Genomic DNA, 27,014 nt, shown 5'->3' with positions numbered 1-27,014 from the left:
TTAAACCCGACTTTTTATTGACCCGACTCAAATTTTACCCGACCTATTACTTACCCGACCCAAAAATTTAACCCGATCTGTTACTAACTGTACTCGAAATTAACACGACTTGTTATTGACCCGACTTAAATTCAACCCAAATTATTCCCGACCCGATTTCAAATCACCTTAAATGCAATGTAGACCACCTTATTATTGTTGATCAAATCATTTTGTTTAGGGAGACCAAGTTAGTTCAAGCCAGCAAAAAAAAGGAGTATCATCCTCAAATTTAAAATTTAAGAGTTAAATATAGTATATATTTGTTGTATGGTCAAAGGAGATAATTATCTTCCTAAATTAAAGACTATAATTCCCTATTATATTGCCATACTATATTATAGTCAAAGGAAATAACTAGCTTGATAAAAATGATAATTATCTATTTATACTTAGTTGAACCCGAATATGACTTGACTTGGAAATGACCCGACCTGATTGTAACCTGCAAATTATTGACTTGAACATAACCTGACTTGAACCCGAGAATGACCCGACCTGATTATAATCCGCAAACTATTGACTTGAATCGAACCCGACTCAAACTCGAGAATGACCCGACCTGATTCTAACCCGCAAATTATTGACTTGAACCGAATCCGACTCGAACCCCAGAATTACCCTACCCGTTTTAATGCGTGAAAACCCGAATTAAACCCGACCTATTGTTCACCCGACCCGAATATAACCCGACCCGAACTCGATAAGAAGTATGACCCAACGTGATCCGACTCAAGCATGACCCAACACAAACTCGACCCGCATAGTTTATGAAATAAATCCAATTCGACCCGAACCGAGTTGACCCGACCCACTCTTACCCGACCCGTTTACCGAAATTGACAACTCTAGTCGCTACCATAAACCACGTAGATTATACGTTTATTTGACGTCAAAAACAAAAATTATGCCAGTTATTAAAAATTTAAAACAGCGTTATGGCATAAATCGAAAGAATTGTTGAAAGGAATTGGCAACAGGAAATACAAGAGCAGATCATTATTGCCATCATTATTGGAGTATATGATTAATAATATGTATTACAGATTTACAGTAATTTAAAGATTGCTTTTTTGTTTGTCTAATTAGATGAATATAAAGAGCAGTTGGACCTCTCTAGTCTCTACCACAATAATTGATTAAGAATCTTAGTGACGTGGGGTGTCGATGGTTCGTTCATCATTATAATTTTTGAAAATTTCATCATTTGGATCTTAATTTTATGTCATTCTCGGAGGAAGTGAGTTTTAAAAGATTGTGCACGCGTTAGGTTAGGTGGATCATAAATGGAAAACCTTCTTCATTTCACCTTATCAATAATTTTTAGAGTAGAAAAATTAAAATTTAGGTGAAAGCCAATAAACCTTGACGAAGATACTCAATAATAATGTCCAGTTATAACTTAGAATATACTCCGTATCTGGATTGGGACTACTAAGCTTGATAAATACTCCCTCTGTTTTTAAATAGTTGTTCCATTTTTTCATCACGGAGTTTTAAGAAAAAATTGGATAAATTAATAAAATATGGAGATAGTGGGGTAGGTGGAAAAATAAAATTGTAAAAATCAAAAGTAGTGGAGAGAATAGAAGGAGAGAGAATATAGAATTAATATTGTTGGGTTCAATATGTGAGAGAAATTAATTAAATATTGTAAAAGTTTTTCAAATAAAGAAATGGAGCAAGTATTTAAAAACGGCCGGAAATGAAAAATAGAGCATGTATTTAAAAACGGAGGGAGGAAGGTGTAATTTCAATGAAAGAACAAAAGGAAACAAAAATTGTAACCTTGCTAATTCACAAAAAATTTCCTATAATTGTAATTTCTATAACATTTCCTAGGAAGTTACCTAATAGAGCACAATTAAGATGGGTAAAATCAATGATGAACTACTCTCATCTTTGTCCATCTTTTTTTTTTTTTTGAGAACCGTCTTGTTCTTAGTTTAAATCACCAAAGATAACACTCTCTCTTATCATCCAAAATAACGAATTATGTCGGTTTTCTTCCATATATGAAGATGGTTAGTTTTTCTTTAATCATGGAAATATTATTATCTCAATAATTATTTATAGGTTGAAATGTTGAATACTCTTCATACTAAATCCATCTAGCTAGAAATTGAACGATCAACAAAAAACAATCCTTTTAATAGTTTCATAATTAAACAGGAGCATAAGCTAGCTAGGATTGGAAAGAAAAACAAAAAATAAAAAACCATAAAAACGTAAATACAATGATTTCACAGTAAATCTTGGTAAGCCCTATTTATATAAATATTTAGGGATGATAAATATCACTGAATTTTATTAAAAAGGCAATTTTATTTTATTTGTATGAATTACTTATTCAGTATTTAGGGGTTACTTACTCATAGATAATCTTTGACCAAACGAATAACCCATGAATAATTACCCTCTACAAGTAATCTCTGACCAAACGAGTGACCCCTGTAACATGGTGTGGCTAGCTACATATAAAAAATTAAAATAGAATAAAAACATGCATAAACATAATATCATTACATAAAATTATAATACAGTACTCTGTATATAGATTGATTGAAGGATCGATTCAAGAAACCATGCATACGTCATAAAAATGGTTACAAAACTTATGAATACTGCAGCCTCTGACGAATAGCATTAGTTAAGCTATCTTGAGTACTAGTTAATTCATCAGGATACAATGGCATCTTAGCAATAATATTCTGAAATACAACCTCATTCACATGTGATATTGTTGCATAACAAATTTCCAAACGTAGGTCTTTCAACACATTCATAACTCTTGCTTCCGGATGATCCAAACCCATCGTTCGAGCTCGAATTACCACTTCCTTTCCTATCGATTTCACTTCAACTTCAACCTCTATTGGCCATCCCTTAGTAGTAGGATGATGAGGAAGCAGATCTTGTAAATGTGGGGAAAAACTACTATTAATAGTACTTACAGATGGCCGTTCTTGAAGTTTCTCTTCCAGATTTCTTACAGCAGATTTCAGCTCGTTGATGTAAGTGACTGCATCTGATAGCAGAGATGCTTTATCCATCTTTGAGACGTAGGGAACCACTGAGCGTAGCGTGTAGAAACATTGGTTGAGCTTGTTCCTCCTTTGCCTCTCTGCCTCTACATGATTGGTACGATGCGCATGCATTACAGGTGGCGTCACAGCTTTGCTGTGAGATCTGGTAAAAATTGAGAAGGCGAGCTCAATTAAGCTCCTATCTTCTTTGATCTCATCCATGGATCCGATTTCAATGACTCCACCTGAAGCAACAGGTACAAACACCAGGGTCCGAACATAGTGCTGCAAAGCCTCCCTCGCCCTCTCACAACCCGAGTTATTGATCAGCCACAGATAAGACCCTGAAGTCATGGCTTCCCCAATTACAAGATTGTAATTGTCCTCAATAATTAGGTGTTTTCCTATTGAATTTGCATAAAACCATTCTGCATCTGACGTCATAACAATCTCCTCGTCTAGGCTGCTCCTTATGGAGCAGCTTCTCAAGTAACCGTCGGAACATGCTAACACACGGCGGCTACTGATGTTGCTAGCCGCCGGTGTTGTCATCATGTTCTCGACACCGGGTGTTGTTTGCCATAACATTGCATATAACAACCCTTGCCTGCTCTCTACTATAGTTTGGAGGCGTTGTTTAAAGGACATTGATGAGAAGTTTATTTGTGGATTAAAATTTAGGCAATCAGGTGAGGATGAATTGGAAGGAGATGTAGTGCGTGGTGCCATAATAAGAATTTTAATAATATTATGATCAAATAAAAATAGATCTAATATATAATGAATTAATGATGGTATTAATTAAGGAAATTTGATTACTTACATATAGCTAGATAGATAGATATAGAATTGTAAATCAAATAGAACTCTTAAATGATATGATGAGGAAGGGATGAAATAGATAGTTCATACTTCGTATCTATTTATATGGATGCATCATGCATGCACCAAAAAATATGTGAATAATTTTCTCGTCTTCACACTTTGATTTTACTTAATTACGAGTAGTATTCATATTGTTGACTTGTACGTGAGCTTGTGAGGTGGTCAATACTTAATTACGAGTAGTATTAAGTAAAATATAATTTAAAAGGTCATTTTTCAAAAAAGTTGATCATTTAAAAGATCTTTTTTCACAATTTTGTCTAAAATACAATAAGATTAGGATAAATTGACAAAATTTGAAACATAATCCTGTGATATCTTGTTAGTTTATATTTTCACATACTATTATTAGAGAAATAAAGAATTAGAATTATGTACTATTATCAAACGTGAGATCCAAAATTTTTTCACAAAAATTGTCCCCATTGTAGTTGTTATAATCATATAGATTATATAACCGTTGAATTATGAAAACGTAATTTCATCCTTAAATTTATAGGAAGACTTTTCAATGGCTACAATGAAAATGTAGTCATTGTAACTATTTTAAATCTTGAACCTTAGAATTTTACAGATAAATCTAGTTCGTCCATTTAATTCTTTGACATAAAAAATATAACCGGAAAAAAACTATTTGTATTTGTTACTCAAAAATATGGTTTTCTGCCATTTATAGTTTCTCTACCTCCTGGACATCTCCATCGATCAAATATGCATAAACACAGATGATTATGTAATTAGAATTAATAAAGTATAATTGGATTTTTCCCCACCCAAATTGAACATTCATCGTCATCAAGGATCATCCTGCCTTAAAAAATAAACCACCCAACTCCCATCATCCCATGCAGTACATGTGACTATGTGAGGAACGGTAATCTATTGTCATAAGATAGTAATCGCAAATGAATGAATGATAAAGCCAACAAACTAGATCTTAGCTCTATTTGTTTTTTCTGGGAAAATCTTGAAAAAAAAAAAAAGCAATTGCTAAGAAGAAGGGAGCAAAGCAATGTACAGACTACAGAGTAAGATAGACTGATGGAGAATTGGAAACTAAAAGAACGTGCAGCAGTTTTTTTTTTTAGTCAAACTATTTTTTTTTGGTTTAAACCACAAAGTCATCCAATTTAAGGTTTGGATTAGTCAAAAATTAATGAATGGTTGAGATTTGATCACTACAATAATTTTATTGTAGCCATTTTGAAAACTATCCTAATTTATAATTCCACCCAAATAAAAAGCTTTGATATTTGGTTAAGTTTTCAACCATTTACAAAGCAGCAGCTTCATAAAAACTACAGAGATCAAAGGAAGTGAAGGGTAGAATAGTAACTGAACTATTTTCTAATAGCAGTATAAAATCAAATACTTATACTTCAATAAACACCGTAGATGAGTATTATTTGTAAGATATAAAAATATTCTAAAATTGCAAAAATATGAAACGAAGGTAGTAAAAAAAAATGTAAGGCTTTGATTTAAACATGATAGGTAACGGCTACAAAAATTACGTGGCTATTATAAATATGTCTACATTTATGCTTAATTGATACTCCGTAATAACTATATTTGTAAGTGATCAATATAATACATGTATGGGTAATCTTTTAGGGATCAGATCGAGAAAGTGGTGCGTTTAATAGTACTCCATAGAAGATTGGCCAATGTCAATGGCTTCCGGCCAAGCTATGTGACCTATGTTGTGACGAAGCAAGTACACGTCAGCACACATATAATGTAGGAAATACATAGGAAGTAATTATCATTGAATGTTTAAAACGTGAAATACATAGGCTGTTATTGTTGATTGTTGAAAGACTTGAAACAATGACACTTAGAAAACTTGAAATTAGGGGCCAAATTTTGTGACAAGTCCGTGTTTCTATTTGATGGCAGCATGTATTATCATGAACGACAGGGAAAATCAGAAGCTTTGTGCTAATTTTCAATTTCCAATTTCCTGTTTTCTTTCAATTAAGTCAAAATAATCAAAAGATGCTTACGAATTAACTTGGACATGCACCGTTGTATAGTTGTATGCACTTGTCATATCAATGTGGTTTATGCGCAAGTGAGTCGTGCTTAGCTAGAATAGGCTAGAAAAAAGTTATGCCTAGTTAATAGGATTACTTAAATATAAACCTCATGTACAGATTATGGACCATAACCACGTGTTAGACAAACTGAATTAATTAAACATTGCAATTATTTATGATAGTTTTAAGAAAAGACAAATATATTAAAGCTTTATTAAATTCCAATTTGCCTCTTCTTTCTTTTGCAAGCGAGTAGGAACTAGGAAGGTTATTCAAGCACAAGTCTGGAGCCCACATATAAAATATGGACAACTCAATCATCATCAACTAAGTAACTAAGAACTATCAATTTGGGTTCCCCTAGTTTAACCATTGGAGCTAGAAAATACAATTAGGTTGCTTAAGCAAATTTGCTTGGAGAAAACTTACCAAAAAAATTGCTTGGAGAAAAAATTACCCAAAAAAAAAAAATCAATAAAATGAAATATAAAACGTTAATTAAGGAGGCGTGATTCATTTAAATTGTATGCTAATAGCTAGCCATTAGAGTTCAAATTAACTACAATGAAAATTAGCTAAAAAATTTATATGGCATGCTAAGCTAATTGTCAAATTAGCTTGTCATTGGACTTGTAGATTTCACACAATTTATGGTGAGTAAATTACCTATATCGAGTAAATATGAACAAAACATTTTTCAAATAAATAAGAACCGACTGTATAATTATACTTTATCCGTCCCAGAATAAGTAGGACGTTGGACTTTTTCACTATTTATGTATTAGATTTGACCATAAATTTTTACTAATATAATAAAAACATACATATATTGTCACATAGGTATTACTTTAAGGAAAATTTTATACATAACCCTTAGGGCTATGTATAAGCATTAAAAATTTCTTCCCCTCCTAGATAGAACAGGCTCGTAGGCAATTCAAACATTTGGACTCCTGCGTATCCCTTTAAAAAGACTCCGGGAAAGAAGAAAGATAGCTTAGCTAAAAAAGGCTAAATACTCTTGATAACTGTTTAAATTTAGAAAATCATGACAAATTTACACTAATACACTGATCTACAAGTGTTTTTGTCATGAATTTCTAATTTTATACAATTTCCAAGAGTATTTTTAATTATACCATTACCCTTAATTTAATGTTTAATTTTTTTTTACGTACTATTTATAAATTAATTTTTATTAATATTTAATTATATAAAACAAAAACAAATTAGTAGATTGACATATGTGTACAGCTGACTGTGTTATTTATTGTGCGACAGTTGAAGTGCTCAAATAAATGACACAACAACCTATCAAAATAAACAAGAGGTTCAAACATCAAATTTGGATTGTTAAAGTTAGGTCGAATCGAATGTTTGGCGAAAAATAATTGTAGCGCCATATATTCCATTTGGATGTGGTCCATGAACTTCGAGTCCAATTAATATATTTGACCCAAAGAAATTCACTAATAAGCCCAAAAAGAGGATATACATTTAATATATTTGGCCCATAAAAATTTACTAATAAGCCCAAAAGGAGGATATACAATTAATATATTTGGCCCATAAAAATTCACTAATAAGCCCAAAAAGAGGATGAATTAATATATTTGGCCCATAAAAAAAGTAGTAATGTCATTCGTTCAGAGCAACTGAGCAAGTGGTTCGATATCAAATTGTTGCCTAAATTGCGCTATCAAAGGAATCAAACATTTGATCGAAGGCACCAAAAGTAACTAAATTCGTATGGTCTTTAATTAAGCTCTACATCATTCAAACTTGTCTGAGATCAACCTTGCTAGTTGTTTTGGGTGTTTTTGTCCCTCGAGAGAGTTACAGCTTCAAGACTGATCCGACTGCGCCTGTACCTGCAAAACAGCGGAGACTTTGACGATCAAGTTAGAACGTGTAGGAGAATGTGAAAAAGGTGAGGAAAGTAAAGAGGATCATTTCGGATTCTGAGATTAGGTGTTTTCTCTGATTTAAGAGAATGTAAGGTATCTTGTAATAAATTGTAGATGTCCCCAAAATAGGGGTAATCTCCCTATTTATAGGTTCATTGGGAAATGTGTCCCTGTTGGACTGCGTCAAATTACGACTTTCTCGGGATTTTGGGCCCTTGAAGGCCGCCTTTTCTCCCAGCTTCTGGAGATGACACGTGTCAAATGGGGATTGGTCTAATCCGGACTAATCGGGGCATAACACGTGTCACGATCTGGTTGGCCCACGTGGCATGGTAAAATTACCCAAAACACTAGTCCTTGATTGATCAAAGTTATAAGTCAAATTCATGTCCCATCACAATTAATTAATTTTAATTATTTACTTTCTATTTAAAATCAGTTGCTTTAATACTTATTAATCGAATAAGGTTAAAATTAACGATCTTGGATACTTCAGAAGGGAAGCTCTAACCACTTGAGCTAATCTCTCACTCTCACCAAAACAAGTGTTAACTTGTCGCAAGCATTGATTGCCTCTTGTCTATGCTTTTTTTGCCCATTCTCTAATTTGAAATAAATATGTGTTGCCACATATTTAAATGCCATTTTTTTGCACTTGACTTCCATCTTTGTCATCAAATAGACAAGAGTGTTTCACGATTCGATGTCAAAACATTGAACGTAACTATAAACCTTTCAGGAAACTTGATTTAGGTAGTCAATAGACATATCACTTTTAAAAATAGCATAAAGAATTTGTTCTCACAATAGATGTGCCATAATTAACCATCTCCAGATCTCCCATTATTTAGGGTTTGTTCACATTTACTGAATCGAATTGAACTGATGATTGAAATTGAACTGAATTGAACTGATTGGAGCTTAACTGAACTGAACTGAGCTGAGCTGAAATGAATATTTTATTAGAGAGGGAAATTAGGAGCTGAACTGAATTGATTAGAGCTGAGCTGAACTGAACTGGACTGAACTGAAATTAAATAAATGTGAACAGGCCCTTGGTCTCATTCTTTCAATATAACCAAACAATTGTCATTTTAATTTTTACATGAAATCAAGTAGTCACTTTTACCTTCCTCCTTTTTACCTTATACAGTCATTTGCAGTTAGCCAATTACCATGGTACGAAGTAACAAATTACCCTGTATATTCGAACCTCCGTGGAAAAACAATGCCAATGTTTCATATGTTCATATAATCATTCAAATCTCTCACCAATTTTTTAAGTAAATGATAAATGCTGGAAAAATGGCATTAAATTAGATCAGCCTTAAATTTGCTCCACACCAACCCTACATGGTAATTTATTTACATTTCTTGTCTTTTTTCTAAATTTGCTCAATTTGAAGGAAACCAATTAAACCTAAAAATGTACAATTGAAATATTGCACTTCTTTGCCTTACCAACAAAACAAATGTTACCTATGAATATATGATTAATGATACTCCCGTTATTAGTTATGCGCCCACAAAATTTAGGTCCTAATCTATTTATTTTTCTTACCCCCCTATTATTTTTGTCCGTTGCTTTTTCCTATCAAGTATCAACACTTTAATTCACGTCGTAGTCATTTATTTATTTAACATTGCAGAAAAACGATGAATTATGCTAGAGTCGTTCATGTGTAACACAACTATGCATTAATGTTGAATTGGATTATTGCACTCGCCATTTATTAAATGTTTAGATAGTTTATGATTTATTCATCATGTATATGCTAGTAGGAATTAGCTAGAATCAAACAGTTTGTGAAAAAAAAAGAGAAATACAAGCCTTGATGATGTTCCATGCATTCCAAACATTTATGCAATGGATCAATGGACAACGAAAGACGAATCAACCTAGATCTACAAATCATGTTCTCAAATCAATCAAGCCATAATAAACATTAAAAATCATTGACAAACATATAGGAAAAAATAAAATATGGTGACCTATTAGATGAGCAAGATGTGATTGTAATTTGGCGTTATGTAAAGAAATTAGAAATTTATTGATCTTATTGTGAAACCCTAATAAAGCTAAGTCAAGATTAGAAGAAGGGATTGATCAATTAAGTAAAAATAAACAAAATTATAATACAGAGTGGTGGATTTCATCTAATGTGACTCAGTTGATCATTAAAGTCTTAAAAGGTGATACAAAGTCTAATATCGTTTACATCATTTATCTTTTGTGAATCACTCAGCACAACAATTTTACAGAGTAGAAAATTGTAATCAAGTGTGGTGAAAATGAATTAGAATGAGTCCATATATAAAGGACAAATAAAAAGTGTTCATTATAAGCAGCAGTTGAAGATAGACAGTAGAAATTTTGATCTGGATCTGATCAACCCAAAACATTATTGGCCAAAAAAAAGCTGAAAATGTATGTATATGATTGAATGAAACTGACAACGCTCAGATTTGGTTCCTTTACTCTCAACTTTGTGCTTTTTTAAATTTTCAAAGCAAAATGATGGAGCAATCATGAAATGTAAAATACTTAGTATAATTTATTTATTTTTCATTTTTTTAAAAAATAAATGTTGGTTGGTGTAAAAATAAACAAGATTCGATCCACGATTCCACATAAACATAACGTAGCAACTGAAAAAGAGAGCAAAAATACAATTACAATTACATTAAACATTGCTATATAAAGTATCAAGTATGAATAAATTGAGGCACTTACCCAATTAAGTAATACAGTAAGATGAGTTGGTGATTCAAAGAAAGAAAACAACGAACTAGTAGTTGGGGGGAATGAAGCCTGGTCCGACAACACGAAATCATCATCTATCTCATACGTTCCATTTAGATTATTATGTAATAATGATAGATGATAGATAGTATTCATGTTAATGTAAGTGTTATACATATATATATATATATGGCTGGAATGAGTAATGGATTGGTGTCGACGAGCCAGACAACATTCCCCTCAACATAACAACCACCTTAGATGGATCATCTTCCGATCCTTCGTTCAGAATATAGATAAGATATGCTACATTTATTCTCCTGTATATGAATATGAGAATATTTGAAATGAATAATAAAAAGACAAATAAAAGACAAGAAGAAAAGTGAGCAAATAAATAAAGGAAGTTAGTCACACTAGTGACTAGTGAGGGTTCAATAATGGAAGAGGTTGCAGGAAAAAAAAAAAAGACAAAATTTAAGGAAAGACATACATGGGATGCGTATATACTATATAGTGAGTTTAGTTAGTAAGACTAAAGAGTAGGTATGTAAAGGCTAAATTATCCTGTCTAGGGTAAACTTTATCGATCCATTATCATATGATCTAGCTAATCTAGTCGATTATTAAATTGATACCTAATCATACCATGTAAAATACAAATTTAATCTCTCCCTTTCATGTTAAGTTGGAATTTAATGTTGTAATGCATATATACACACAAGCTGAAGCCTTCATAATCAAATAAATTATCTGTTGCATATGTAATATTGTATAGACATTATTATGCAATATAATAAGACAGGGTGTTTTTATAGCTCGATTGGTTATTTTTTTGGATGAGTGACTAATTATTGCAAACGCTTCATATATTTCATACGTATAAGAGTTTGTTCTGATTTACTGATTGAATTAAGCTGATCTGAACTGAATATTTTATGAGAAAAAGAAACTAGGAACTTAACTGATTGGAGTTGAGTTGAGCTGAACTGAAAATAAGTTGAAAAGAATAGGCCCTAAGCATATGTTTTGAGAAGTAAAAAAATAAAAATAATAAAATAAAAAATACTTGTATAACTTGTATTGATCCACAAATAATGTTAAAGTTTGAAATATCAACAAGAAAATGAATATATGTTGTGTTGTATAACTTGTATTGATCCACAAATAATGTGCTACTTCAAAGTTTTACTCAAAATATACACAAAACAAATGGTATTCCTTTAATTACTTATTATGTAATTAATACCTAGTGTGAGTAACAAAGCCTTTAAATTTTAAACCAACTTGACAGACGACAATAAGTTATATACCACAATAACATAGCATGAATTAAATTTAATTTAAGTTTTCTGACCACTCTAAGTGATTTGAACATCCTTGTAGTTGAGAAAACTTTGCTTAGATATTATGCTTTAAAATTGGGGAATGAAAGTAAAGATATCAGACCATTGACAGATCGATAAACAATTGGTACTTGAAAACATATATTTCGAATTAAGGCATACAGTATGTACAGACGTACAATACTTCTTTGCTCCTTAAATTCTTAATTACGTGGAAAAAAGTAAACATAACAACGACTACTAGGCACAATAATGAATAATAATTATTAGGTTGTTCTTAATTAAGTTTACCAACTAAATTGGCTCCCAAATTGAATTTTCTCAGGCTTTAAACGTGAATGTTTTTTTTTCCCCAAACAACCGTTTATACATATTAAATTTCCAATTGCAGCAGTTTAGATTCGTTATAAGTTGTTTTAATTCCATTGTAAGGCTGTAATTAAACATTAAACAATTGTCTTTATTAATTAATTGTAAAGGCTAGCTTAAGTATGAAATATACTACTTCATTCTTTTTTTTTTTAGCTGAATTATATTTGAGTTTCGATATTATTTACACATTTTATTTTGATTATTATTGGTTACTAAAAAAAATAATAAAAAAAAAAATAAACTAAAGTCATGTTAGATCTCATTAGATTTCTTTCAATGTCTAATTTTCAAAAAACAACATACATGTTAGTAATATACGCTACTGCATAATACTAACAGTATATGTTTGACTTAAAATACGTGCAATATAATGCACAATTTTGACGTCAAATCATACAACATAATGTATATTAGTCAAAGTTAATATACAAAATTAATTATATACTAGTAGTAACATTAAGGTGTCGATCCTTTATTCAGAAAGGAAGAGTATAGAGTAATACGGAGTACTTGGTATTAATGATCTTAATAAACGTAGTAAGAGAAGGAAGAGCAGTTGTAAAGTGGAAACGTAAAGCCACCTTTTTTACGCGAGCTTTTGCTCCACCCAAAATTCAGCTTTTTCTTTGATGATATAAAAGAAGATTCTCTGCACAAACACAAACAACCCAAAAACCTATACCTAATGTTTGTGCATCAATTAGTGTTTTGTCATCTTATTACAATTATTTGCATACATACATAAAAAGTTATAAGCAACTAATTATATTGATTTACTCGTAATATTGTTAAATTTTCAAAAATTATACCATAACATACTACTAATGCCATTTTTATGGACATATGTATACACCTTAGGAGTGAGAGCATCCCTAAAGTGCCTTTAATAAGTTCCTTTAATAGGAATTGATCCCACAACTACGGAATTCTGAGATATGATTGATTAATCTATTCTTACCACTAGACCAAAACTACTTACATAATATTCTTTAATATGGTGACATTCCAAGGCTATTAATTAATTACTCGATAAGTTACAACAGGAAATTAAACTAAGATGAATCATGCATAACGATAAGAGCAAGCTGCCACTACCATAATTGAGGACTCATAATAATGAACAAATCAGTACTTGACAAACCTAAAGGAAACAAATTCCTCCGAGAGACGTACGGTGCAGCGTGCAAATTGTATACAACTATACAAATATAAACCATTGAGAATAATTTTCAAGTTTAATCGGTCTAGCCCTATTAGACAAAACTAAACCAACAAGATACAAAATATACTATTCAGTAAATTTACTACAAGTATGGTGCAATGTGCACCCTGACACCCAATTCAACATGTTTATATGAGCAGAATGCCAGAATCATGCATGCACTGATGCTGTGATGCACATATAAGTGTACGTAGATTATGGGGCAAATTTTATTTTAGATAATTTCAAAGTTAGAAGCAACTTTTCAAATTTACTAGTTCAGCATCTTTGTTTGAATTAGTTTATTTAATATTAATATGTTTATTTACCCCTCTCGAATCTCTTCCTTAAATTGTGTGTTCATGTAATATGTTAAATAAAAAGTAAGAAGTATTTTTATTACTATATTTTTTTTCAGGGTAAAAGTGAACCACGTGGTCACCCAATTGCACAAATTTACATATTAAATCACTAAAATAACAATAAGAATAAATTTTAACATGCTTAGATAAGTAATATTCTTGTGAATACATAGAGCACAACCTAAACACCCCCTCCATCCCTATACTGTATGTAATCTCAATTTCACTTTTTAAAGTCCAAATAATTAAATTTGTGCACCTTGGTAGCACAATTGTTGTTGAGGAGATAAATAGATAATGGTGTAGTAAGTTGAAAATATTACCAATTAAGGGACATCCATATATATTAATTTAGTATATATGAAACAATGCAAGCTTTTTGGAATGGGGTGAGTAGGATAATGAGACATGTAAAGGGAGTAGACATCTAACACTTAAAGATTTTATGCATAGCATTAGGGATTGAGGAATTGGTCCAAATACTACAGCGAATTTTCACAATATTGTTAAAACAAAACTAAATAAAATTCCCTTTGTGTATTGGTTTAAAAATAAATTTTCCACAAATATCGTCCAAGTAGTATCGGTGTTGCACGTCAATTTTTTATTTTTATTTTTTTTCATTTAAGCTTAAATCCGCTAATGGCAGTAGAAGTTTTAGTTTCAAAACCACTACTACAATTAGCGGTCTAATAAAAAAGACCACATTTTAGTAATACTCCGTCATTTGCCTCCTTTGATAAGTTTAAAAAGATCATATTTCAATAATGACTGATCTTTTTGCCTTTTTTTTTATTAACAAAAAGATAAAGCTTCTAATATTGTTAATGGTTTTAAGTTTAACAAAAGACCAATCCTATGTGAACAGTATTTTGAAAATTTAATTTTATTTGAATCAGTGCATTATAACAATTTATTTTTATTTCAATAATATTAAGAGAAATCGTTAAAAAAAGACCAATATAAATTTTTCTTGTTTTTAATCATTGACGGAAGGAAAAAGATTTGGTGTTTGAAGTCATGAAGACGTCTTTCATTGATAATTATTCAAAAACGTGTCATGGCTACTCACGAGACCTAGCATATGGAGTATTATCTAAATAGCTAGGCTTTTATTTAGATTACGTACATGTAAATTGAGGATTTGATTTTGTGTTTTGATTGGTTTCCCACTTTTATGTTACTTACTCCCTTTGTCCCAATTATCACATTCTTCTTTCCATTTGCCCCTCTTGGCAAGTAAATGTAACCAAAAAGATCCATGTTTCTAAGAAAAATCATTTGGATAAGAATCATTGGGTAATACATTATTTAAATTTAAAAAAATGCATTTAAAAAAAATTAAAAAAAAAAAAAAAAAAGTAAGTAAAACCAATGTGTCCAAAACCTTTATTGACACAAGTCAAGGTTAAGTCAAGAAAGTAGGATTTATTAAGCCCCACGGAAAGAAAAACTAGTATGTAATCTTGTAGCTCACGACGGAGAAAATTAGAAGAAAGAATCATCTTTTCTATGCACACATTGTCCATCAAATTGCTTTTAAACAAGTGTTTATTTTCCATAAAGCTTTTCTAAACTTGTCCACTCATAATCTAAGTACTATACTGTGAAGTGTGAACCGTGAATATTTCTTCCAAATAATTGTTACGAGTGAAGAAAGTCTAAACCTATCTTACTCCAACGAGTAACGTCATAGATATCCACATCTTCAATCTAAATTCATGCTGGTGTCAATTATAAATCATCTGAACTCATTGTTGATAAACTTACTGTACGGGTGTAAAATACATCTTCTCATCCATCACCGTAAACGAGCCACGACAGGCGATGAATGTTAGACTACAACCACCATAGACACTGAATAACGTTCACCTGATTCTATATGTTATCAGGGGTAGTTATATCACGCAACATATTAATTAGAATCAACCTTATTGCCCTTATGTTTATCAGGATCAGCCCTCTTAAGAGTCTCAACTACATACAAAGCGTATTAAACATGATTATTCCATGAACGTTGTATGAATAGACAAACAAAGCATCATAATCAAAACGCCTATGTGTCCTTGTAACCTAAAGACGTAAAAACGTAAGCACAAAAATGACTTGCCAAATTGTCAAATGGTATATTACCAATTCATCACAAGCTAAAAACACAGAGGCAGGACCATGAAGATGAAGGTTAAGGCATAAGCCAAAATTCTTGCTGGGTCACCACGAACACGTGTCACTCACCCAGATGACAGATAACCTGACAGCTCAACCAGATAAGGTCTTTATCAAATCTGTCAATTCACTAAATAGTTTATAATGACCCCTCTTGCTTCATCTGCCGCTGCTTTCTAGAGATAACACGATGTGTAATTGTTATTAAGACTTGACATGACTTTTTCTTGACCGCTTCTATTTAACAGATAGAGACACACTTCTACCTAAAAACTGAAATTAGGGTTCATAATCATGCACCCTTAAACAATAGGAACTAGTTTATATGACACTAGTTTCTCCTAAGCATGATCTAATAAAAATCAAGCCTATATCTAAATTCCGGGTTTAAATTGGAGATGATTAAAAAAAATAAAAAATCAGAAGAGCTCCATAACTCCAATTCCGCCAGCAACCAACCATAACTGAATTGATACTATATATAAGTGATTCACAACTTGGAACCAAGTCATAACGACATAACTAATCCCGACATTAAAACCATTTATAAATTAACAAAGTCCTTTCCAAAAAAAGGCAGGGAAACACATATGAATGATAGTTAATTAATAAGCATAACTTGTTTCTGGATCTAACCGCAATTCCCTTCCCATTGTTCAACCTATATAACGACCCGATTAGTAGATAAATTAATAGCATCAAAGGACACGGAGGAATGGGGCTGGGGAGGGTAGTTTTAATGTAGCAAGATCAAACCCAATTGATTGCGAACAACAGTGTATAAATGGAGTCCCAGACAAGAATCTCCCACTCCACCAGAATCTCCTATGACACGGCACTAACATCGTAATCTAACTCAGGGCCCAAGACCTTAGTGATAAATCCATTTGGCATAATATATATACTTAAATCCCTTGATTTTCATATATTCACACACAATCACAAACTCACTGTTTCTGTAAAATACAGCTATATCCATCAGAGCCAGAATTTCCTCGAACCTGCACTCTTTTTTATCCAAAAGTAACACCCATCCCCAACAGCCTATAAATTGATATCAACAACAGAATTTTATCTGCAATAGAAAAGCCAAAGCAAAAAAAGAAATTTTAAAAATTCTCACATGAGCCACAGGTATGGACATTGATCCTGTAGCAATAACACAAACAAACAGCAGCAAGAAAAGATTTAGTGACACGCAAATTAAATCTTTGGAATCAATGTTTAGCTCCGAATCAAGACCGGGGTCAAAAACAAAGCAGCAGATAGCAGACCAACTTGGACTTCATCCTCGTCAGGTTTCTATATGGTTTCAGAATAGGAGGGCTCGAAGCAAGTCAAAGCAGACAGAGCGTGATTACAGTATCCTAAAAGCTTGCTATGACAACCTCGCCTCTAAGTTCGAGGTTCTTAAGAAAGAAAACCAGAGCTTAACCATTGAGGTATGATACTAACCAATCAGCTTAACTTTTTTTTTTTTTTTTTTTTTTTTGACAAGAAACAAAAGAATTCACGCTCTAACATCCAGTTTGCACCCTTTTCATCTCTCTGTTAAAACAGATTAAACGATTAAGGAATTTAAAAGAAGGTCCTAAAGACTGCACAAGTGATTTAGCTCCTGTTACATGCAGCAGTAATGGAGAATCTATATCTTTAAGCTCACCGGAAAAGCACAAAGCTCAACCAGAAGATTACATTCAGGACAGCATATTATCCAAGGATAAATCCGAGGGGTTTATGAGTTTTGAGCAGGAGACAGACAGTCAATTTAACATGATAGAATCTGCAGATGATTCATTAGCTTCATTTAGAAACCACGACGGTCTAGAATCAGCCTATCTTATGGAGCATAATTGTATCTCAGACTGGTGGGACTTCTGGACATGATACAATCCATTAGCATATATTTTTAGCCAAGTTATTCTTCCAAATGCTGGGTTTACTTCCAGCGGCTTTGAGCCAATATAAGTAGCGGTAGGAACTCTACCACAGTAACAAACTTGAAAATGCTCTCTCTATATATATATCCCATTCATCTACCATGCAAACCCCCAGCCCCAAAACAGAAACCTCAGTAAAGGACCATCAACTCCATGTTAGACACAGGAATGAGTGCCGGGTACGAGGAACATATCCAAGTGTCAAGACATACGTAAGTGCTCAATATTTCAGACATGGAAGCAGCCCTACCATTGGACACAGTTACTGACACGGCATTTATATATATATTCCTGATAAGAAAAGACCAGTTACATAGTTTTCACGCTACAAATACTTGTACATGTATTTCACATTACTTGTCTTATACTACTTATTAAAATGATATCAAGTCCATTTGTGTTCAATCAAATAAACTTCTCCTCTTTCATTTCTCCTCAACAATTACCTGGGTACAAAACTACAAATACAATTGAAGTATTTGTGACATAATCTAAGTGCCGGGTGTGTGTATATATATATATATATATATATATATATATATATATATATATATATATATATATATATATAATGCACCTAAAACCAAATAACACAACATCAAAATACACTGCACTATTGCAAAAATACACAAGAAATAACTCTTCTCATCAAACACCTATAAATTCGACAAGAAAATTCAAATTTTATGGTTTGCTACAATGCTACACATACAACACAAGCATTTAATGCACAAAACATAGATCTCGCTCTACACACACACAGACAACAAAAACTGTATAAATAGTCCAGACAGGACAGAATATTCAAGTAACCAGCCAAACCAGGTCCTCTTCTGCTTGTGATAAAATTCAACCTGTCATCCATATCTTCCTGCCATTTATAAAACTATTTTAAAATCTCTTCCTCAACAAGTCTACAATGAATGACTATGCACCAGCTCCAAAATCAAGCAAAAACGGGAGATAGAGTTCAATTACAAGTTCCCTATAAAAGAGACACGGCATGAAGCTACCAAAAGCATAGGTCTAAAGTGAAGCTGAGATCACAACCTACTCCTACAAAGAAGCTTGACTCCCAAACGATCCTATCATTCCTTTCCCACCAAATCACCAACAAGACAGAAAATGGATATTCCCTTTCCAAACTCACAAAATGGTCTGGCAAATGCTCTACAATAGCAGGTGAGCTACACCACCTCATACCACAACTATTAACCTTTTTATTGAGGTGATACACACTTTTTAGTCTAGGGCATAAATCCTAGAACTCATTCTACACCATAGCACATAAATCTCAAGCAACGAGCAGTCAAGCACAAAAACTGAAGATGAAGACTAAATCCTACATTCCACAATAAAAACTGCTGATTCCATTTGCATTGGCATGTCAGCTACTTAATACTAATTACCATTTCTCTTTGGGAAGGGGGCGTTGAGGAGGTTATTAAAATCCTGAATTACGTTCTACATAGATGTTAAGCTACCACAAATCTCCAACACTACATTCACTCAAAGCTATGCAAAAAAATAACCCTCCAAAAAAGCCAGATACTATCACAATGTGAGGATTGATCAACAGCAGCTAGCCCAGCAAACCTAATATACTTCATAAATTTCCCAAAGTAACAAGATTGATAAAGGCATCAAACTTATTGAATCCAATTAGTCTTAATTACTTCATGATGTAAGCAGGACTACAGCTAAGAAGCTAGTTATAGGATTGGAAAATTTCTCAACAGCCACAGTGTTATCTCCAACAACTATGTAATATAACTCTTCTATACTGCTCACTGTACCTACATCACTAGCAGCAATAATTTCTTAGTATCCTTACAGCCTCATTTCTTGCTTGAATTCTAAATATACAGATTTCTCTTTTCTTCTCGCTAACATTAATCACATTCCTAATTCTCTTGGAAGCAAAAGATACTATCTCTTGGACCAAGGAGGCTATTCTTGTAAGATTCCCAGAGCAACAGAGGAAAACACCATCTGATTTGAATTTGTCATCTGTCCATTAACAGCACCCCCACCCCCACCCTCCAGGGCAGTCACATGGCCAATCCTGACAATTCCCCTTTTACAGCCACAAGGTTATATGTACCTAACTACAGATCACATCCCTTCTTGAACTAGTGTTTTATTTATCTATCCCTTTACTAAGCTCAAATCAAATATACAATAAAATTTTCTGTGCGTTAAGGCAGTTATTGCCTTTGAATATAATGAATTTGCCTACATATTATCTTACCACAACCTAAAAAAACTAACTAAAAAAGTAAAAAGTGTATACACGACAAGCCACGAGGTTAATTGTGCCTTTCTACGTATCATATTTCTTCTTGAAACAATGCTTTTACTATCCCAGTACTAAGACCATATAAAAAAAACACAGCAGAATTTTCAGTGCATTGAGGCCAAGTAAAAGGAAATTAGTTCCTTTGAAGATGATGAAACTGTATATTATCGTACCACAAGCTAAAAGAACAGCAGCAACAACCACAAGATATGGACAATTAGACAAATTTTTTTTAAGTTGTTTCAATCAATCAACTTATCAAAGATAAAGGTTAACTTTTTAATTTGCAATATGTTATCTCACAACAAAAGAGCTCAAGACAAAAAGATTAACGTCCATTCAAGAGAGACATGAACACATTAGTACATATGATTGGCTTCATACATGGGCTAAGTTCGCTCAGAAGATTTGTCAGCTCTTGTTATGGACTGGGTCAATGGAGTCAACACCTCAAGTCAACCACCACTTTTGGTGTACACGAGGCGCACAAAGATGGGGCAGCAAGGGTCAAAGGTAGCAAGGAACAATGAGCAACAAGACAAAGCCAATTAAAGAGAAATTACAGAAAGAAAGCAATTCACTTCAACAATGTCCATTGATGGTTTTTCTATTTTAGCTAATTATGTCACATGTATTATCTAAGTCTTGAGTATAAGTATTGCAGTCTAGCATTAGAAAAAGGTATCCAGAAAATTGAGTGAAACCTTGGTGAGATTTGTGGCCTAAAGTCACTGTGAGACTCATAGCCTAAAGTTATGCTTATCCTCCTTAATCTGTAATTCGATTTGCTAATTAATAGAAGTACTCAAGCTTTTTCCTTAATTGTGTTGATTTTCATATTATCCAATTGTGCAAAATCTGGTACATAACAGCTCTCATGTCAAAACTAAAGAAATAATACATGCAAATTATTTCTTGTTGAAAATTCCACCAATTCAACTAGGGGCAGGATGTTGACATAATAGGTCTGATCACACTCACTGATGACCTAGCAAATTTAATCCATGTCCACAAGCTGCATACGTCACTGGATGCCATGTTATTAATTTGTATGAATCAGTCAGTAAGGGTGTCCAGCACTTTATTGTTTAAAGAATTTCACTTTTTCTTCTTACTGTATATCCATCAACTTCAGCAATAATCTACAAGCTTCCTCAGTTCCTAGATTTTCCACACTTATTATTGCTTAACCTCTAGGAAAACAGATTATTTCCGGAGACAGTCGGTAATCAAGTATGTAATCCAAATACAAAGAGACTCCATCTGCTCCACCATGCAAAGCCCTGAGGGCCCAGACAATTTTCTATTGACTAGTTGCTATCAGTCCTCAAACATCCTCATAAAAGATCTCTAATTCCAACAGCTAAAGCAGCATTAAAATCCCCATCTCAGCTGCATTGTTCACAGCAAACTTCAAAATAATCTCAATGCCAACAGCAGCACCCTATGCCTTCAACTCTTAATGCCCAAAGAATAAATCGTTTAAGTATCCAAACCAGCCTACTCTAAACCCAACTGAAAGAAATCAAGTTACAAAATTTGTATTGAGTGACCCGATTTGCCACATTCTCATACAGATAACAAGGGCATCAATTAAGTAAGTTAAAATGAAAATTACTGCATAGCCTGTCCTCAAGCTAATCTCACTGAGTGATCTGTACAATATTCAACCTCACAAGCATGTAGCAAATTGAATTTTTAACTCTTCACACAGTGTTCAAAATTACGCATTTGTACACATGCGGCAAACAAATTTGTCGTTACAATCTCAAACACACCTCAAATTACTTCAAGAAAACTTGCCATCACATACTACGTATATCTTTTGGCTCAACCATGGACAGCATTTAGGGATGCCCAAATTTATGCTTCAAACCCCATGTAAGTGCTATGTTCACAACTACTAAGTTTAAAGACTAACTACAAGATGCTAACCTAGCCAACCTGCCAGACATCACATGCTTATCTTATAATTACAGAGCAGCTGCAGTTTATGAGTATCAACAGACCTAAAGCTTGTTACAACTTAGAACGACAACAGCAGCAACAACATCAGCAAACCAACAAGACATCAAAAATCAAAAGCTCTCACAAGACCGTCTCATCTTGTGTATAAATCATGAGTAACCAAGTGCACTGATAATTCTTCATCTTGTTTCAGGCTTACAGATGGCATTCATAATTACATTGACAAGTCCAAACAAGTATATAAGCCATTATGCACAAAAGAGCATATTTGAAGATTATATAACATCATTGACAATTTGACACCAAAAGATACAACATACAGGTAATCGCATATTCACATGTTAAATAACAGATAAGTTGAGAGTCTTGAGACTATTAGGTTACAAAAACCTCCACCGTATAAATGGCCACCTATACTAACATTTAAGCGAATATAATACTCATAGACACACCTTGAAGCTACACGTATTGTAAGAACAGTCAAAAAACCTGATTTTTCTCGGATATCAGAACCTATAGCTCACCCTTGACCTTCACATCTCCATTAGGCAGTGCATTCTGGTTTTGTGCCATCCTTTTCATATCCTGTATAAAACCTATCAGTTAGATCCTAATAGAATAAGACACACATAATCCCTCCAAAAGAGCTTATCAGATTTAAAGACAGGCATAACAATATAGTTTGTACAATCAGACTCAGTTACATTGTTTCTCTGGATTAAGAGGAGGGGGGATTTGCATATAAATAACAGTGTACAAACTTACAGCAGCAGCCGAGGCACGTATATCTCTATATTCCTCCACTTCAGCGGGAAAAGCTTGTTCAAGTTCCTCAAGCATATGCTTTCGCAAACTCTGTGAAGCAAATAAAAACATTATTATTCATCACTTAATCTCATTAACCATTAAACAAACGTGATTCAATAAGTAAGAGAGAAACGGACACAAAGAGGGAAGAAAATAAAGTCTAGATGTTAACGCATCAAAACCACACTCATTGAGTCATTGATGCCATAATTTTTCTATGGCCATGTAGCCAACCATTTAAAGAAATAGATTTCAAGAACAAACCAAGAAATAATAACCTAAGGCTAACTTACAATATGTTCTCCCCGACTTGTTAAAATAAGTTTTAGCAAATTTAAGTAAAATTTGACAAATATAAGTTAAGCGTAAACCTTCATTCATCTTCTCTGCAAGAAGAAAGCTACATATTTCATTTATAGTAAAATTGTCAAGTTGCAACAGCCACCATGAATCAGCACAACAATGCACTTTTCCTGAGAAACTATCAAGTGGTCTTGCCGGAGAATTGCACAAGTCTTTCATTCAGTGTAAATGACTGAAGGATTACCCACCAACATCCAACCTTATTATAAATCAAGTTTCAACGAAGCGATTTCAAACTGGCTATTAAGGGTATAAATGACTGAAGGATTACCCACCAACATCCAACCTTATTATAAATCAAATTTCAACAAAGCGATTTCGAACTGGCTATTAAGGGTATAAATGACTGAAGGATTACCCACCAACATCCAACCTTATTATAAATCAAATTTCAACGAAGCGATTTCGAACTGGCTATTAAGAACATCCATGGTGAAATGTGCAAAAAGTTAAAAAATGTAATCATACAGAAAAGGGATCAATTTGATTACCTTAAAAGCATCAGTTTTGCCTTTAGTGATCTGGTTTTTGGCAATACAGCTATTAAGAACATCCTTGGTGAAATCATCAGGATTCTTCCCATCATCAATTAAACTAACAACACAAAATAGATTCAAGTAACTAATACAGAACGAAAATAGTAATAATTAAATACAAACAAATAAATCTAAAATAATTGAAAACAATTACAAAATTAGGAAAAAATACTGACTTGAGAACCTCCATGGGAATCTGAATATTGCAATTTCCAGACAATTTCATCATATTATCAAGCTCCATCACCAAAGAATTTCTAACAAAACAGAAAACCCTAATTCTTTAGAAAAATCGTCAAAATTGGAAAATTAGGGTTTAGAGGAGAGAGAAAGTACATGCGTTGAAGGAGAAGAGGCTGAGAGGTAACATTGAAGGAAGATACAGTGAGGTAAAGCTGATGAAGAAGGCCCAAAGTTTTGTCAATGGAGTTGGTGACGTCACTAAGGTTTTGCTTCGCATCATCCGAGGTTGTTCCTTCATTGTTGTTGTTGTTGTTGTTGTTGTTGTTTCCAGCTGCTGCTGCTGCTGCGTTTTGGGCGGAATCCATGGATGGTTTCGATTTCAGAAAGTTGTTACAGTACAATTTTTGCACAACTTCTTCTGGAATTCTGGTTTTGATTTCGGGTTTTTTTGGGGCTTACTATTGTTTTGGACTTTGGATTCAAAGGCCGTCAAAGGGTTTTACGGTAATCTGGTAGACAAGAGATCAATACAATTTGCTTAATTAGATTATAATTTTCCAATTTAATCTAATCTGATTAATCTTTGAAATTATACTTTTTTTAAAAAAAAACTTTTACAATTATGAGTTATGAGAGTGAGGAATTAGTTCAAGTGATTAAAGCTTCCCTCCCGATTTCAGAAAATTCTGAGATCGATTCTCATCCCCGTCCTACTTATGTGATATTATACTCCCCTTATTTCATACGAGTAATTATTACCTTTTTCGAAAGCCACAACACTAAAGATTACACCATAATCAAGAGGAATTTAGCATAATCATATAAGAAAAGACTCACAACTAGACTCCATCTCTCAATGCAAGCATAGGAGTGACTACATGAGCAATAAGTGGTCATCCAATTACACATGTAATTAACCAATTCTTCAACAATCAATCATCAACCCAAAATGAACATGTAAGCACAAACATCAATCAACCCATGGCTTAGTTGGGTGGGTCTTCACCCAACCCCTAGCTAATTAACTACTCACTAGTCATGGTGAAGAACATCATAACAACAAATTCTAATTCTAGCATTAATCTAACAAGTTGAGAAAAGTAATAAGAACAAGGTAAATTGAACATGCAACAACAATTAATGAGAAGATCTAAGAGATAAAGGGCCTAAGAAGATTAAAGGGAAGAAGATCCAAAAAAAAAAAACTAAGGGTCGTATTTATACGCCCAAAAATTACATCATAAAATCCGTCAAAAATCGGGTTCAAAACATTAGGAGCTCCCGCTCCTTCTGATAGGAGCGCCCACTTCTCAGGCTGGAGCGCCGCTCCTGGTCTCTCTGTGTGCCCGCTCCTTGCTGCAGCATAGAAGGCAGAATATTGGAACACGGTTAGGAGCGCTCGCTCCTCTGAGTATATATGCACGCCCGTTCCTGCTTGGAGCAGGGGAGGCAGAATATGGTGCTGGGAATAGGAGCAACCGCTCCTTTCAAGGTGCACGCCCACTCCTTCCTGGTGTATGCTTCCTCAAGAAAGTCCTCAAGCTCATGCTACTTACCCACATTCTCATTACACCTACAAACACGAGCACACACATAAAAAGAAACGGGGAAGCCAAAAGATGCAATTTAGCGCAAAAGAAGTTAGAAAAAGGGATTAAAGTAGGGGAAAGAGTACAAAAATTGTGTTAAAAATGTCATGATAAGTGGACAAATAAAACACTTATCAAGGTTCTAATCTCCTTCAATTGCTTGTTGTGGATAATTGAACACACACGGTTCCCCCTATCAAGTGCTCCAACATCATATCCATATGGTGATAACTAAATATACTCTCTCCGTTACGAATTACTCGCAACAATTACTAAAAATGGTTGGTACACATTACTTGCAACAAACTTTTTTCTTTCCTTTTTTAGTAAGTTTTTTGTGTGAATTTTACAAAATCACCTTTACTTTTTTTTAAACACCCTTATTAAACTATTGATTTTATCTTAAACTTCAACCCTAACATTGATTAACTTAACCATTTCCACCTAAATCATTCACCTTCCATCTAAATTCACCATCACCTTCATTGGTATCCTCCTCCACCACCAATCTTTATTCTCTATTCATCAACCCAAAAAATTCCCTATCTTTGTTCATCTCCCCTCAATTCGACCGCAATTTTCCATGGAGACTGCCACCGTTGTCAGAATTCAGTTACGCCATCCATCCCCTTTCTTGTTACCGCCTTCGTTTTCTCTCTCTTCCTTTTCTTATTGTCTCGTCGTTGCCACTGTAGCTCAAATTTGAAGGTTTTATGGTCAAATTTAACCATGAAAACTCTAAATCTAGAGTTTTGATCGTTAAATTTGACCATTTATAGCTTTAATTCGAGATGGAGAAGGCATTAGTAGATTGTGGGTTCGTGGTTGTGGGTTTAGGGGTGCGGGGTTTGAATTCTGGGTCGTGGGTTTTGGGTTTCTGGTTTTGGATTTTGGGTTCGTTGATTGCGATTTGTGGTTATGGATTTGTGGGATGGGTTTTGAGGTTGTGGGTGTTCCTGCTAATGGGTTGTGGTGGGTTCGGTGTTTCGTGGGTTTGCGCTACTGCGAGTGGTTTCGTGGTGCTACTGTGCTAGGTGGTGGTGATAGGTGGTGGTTCGTGAATTGTTGGGTTGTGGTGGTTTGTTAAACTTGATTTTTTTTTGGTTTGTTAATACTTAAGTATACCCTTATTTTTCATTAATCAAGCTGGTCTTTTGCCTAGGAGTCCGCAATTCCCTCCTTTGTTTCGAGTAATTTGTGATGGAGGGAGTATTAGTGATTGAAGTATTCTATTGACAAGCGA

At 33.6% G+C, this 27,014-nt stretch overlaps 3 protein-coding genes across 4 annotated transcripts; 1 reads left to right on the top strand and 2 right to left on the bottom strand.

Annotated features, from left to right (window-relative positions):
* Positions 1-1,584: 1,584 nt before the first annotated feature.
* On the bottom strand, positions 1,585-3,814 carry LOC110722576 (transcription factor bHLH14-like). The gene has a single exon (XM_021901841.1). The coding sequence runs from the start codon at positions 3,792-3,794 to the stop codon at positions 2,655-2,657; it is 1,140 nt and encodes a 379-aa protein (XP_021757533.1). The 5' UTR covers positions 3,795-3,814; the 3' UTR covers positions 1,585-2,654.
* A 13,045-nt stretch (positions 3,815-16,859) lies between these two features.
* Positions 16,860-18,415, top strand: LOC110722774 (homeobox-leucine zipper protein ATHB-12-like). Its single transcript, XM_021902067.1, has 2 exons — positions 16,860-17,528; positions 17,647-18,415. The coding sequence occupies exons 1-2, from the start codon at positions 17,223-17,225 to the stop codon at positions 17,971-17,973; spliced, it is 633 nt and encodes a 210-aa protein (XP_021757759.1). The 5' UTR covers positions 16,860-17,222; the 3' UTR covers positions 17,974-18,415.
* A 200-nt stretch (positions 18,416-18,615) lies between these two features.
* Positions 18,616-24,696, bottom strand: LOC110722773 (mediator of RNA polymerase II transcription subunit 10b-like). 2 transcript variants are annotated; one of them, XM_021902066.1, is made up of 6 exons: positions 24,336-24,696; positions 24,176-24,256; positions 23,955-24,057; positions 23,059-23,148; positions 22,783-22,878; positions 18,616-18,897 (listed from the first exon to the last, which is right to left on the bottom strand). In XM_021902066.1, exons 1-5 carry the CDS (start codon positions 24,545-24,547, stop codon positions 22,807-22,809), a joined length of 558 nt encoding a protein of 185 aa, XP_021757758.1. In that variant the 5' UTR covers positions 24,548-24,696; the 3' UTR covers positions 18,616-18,897; positions 22,783-22,806. The 2 variants fall into 2 exon arrangements, with proteins under 2 accessions (XP_021757758.1, XP_021757757.1); XM_021902065.1 differs by lacking the exon at positions 18,616-18,897 and having other exon boundaries at positions 22,432-22,878; positions 24,336-24,695.
* Between the last annotated feature and the right edge of the window lie 2,318 nt (positions 24,697-27,014).

This window comes from Chenopodium quinoa, unplaced genomic scaffold (assembly GCF_001683475.1).
Source record: "Chenopodium quinoa cultivar QQ74 unplaced genomic scaffold, ASM168347v1, whole genome shotgun sequence".
In the NCBI taxonomy this organism is placed as follows: domain Eukaryota; kingdom Viridiplantae; phylum Streptophyta; class Magnoliopsida; order Caryophyllales; family Amaranthaceae; genus Chenopodium; species Chenopodium quinoa.
The sequence above is the reverse complement of the archived record's forward strand: the minus strand, read 5'-3'. Positions and strand labels throughout refer to the sequence as shown.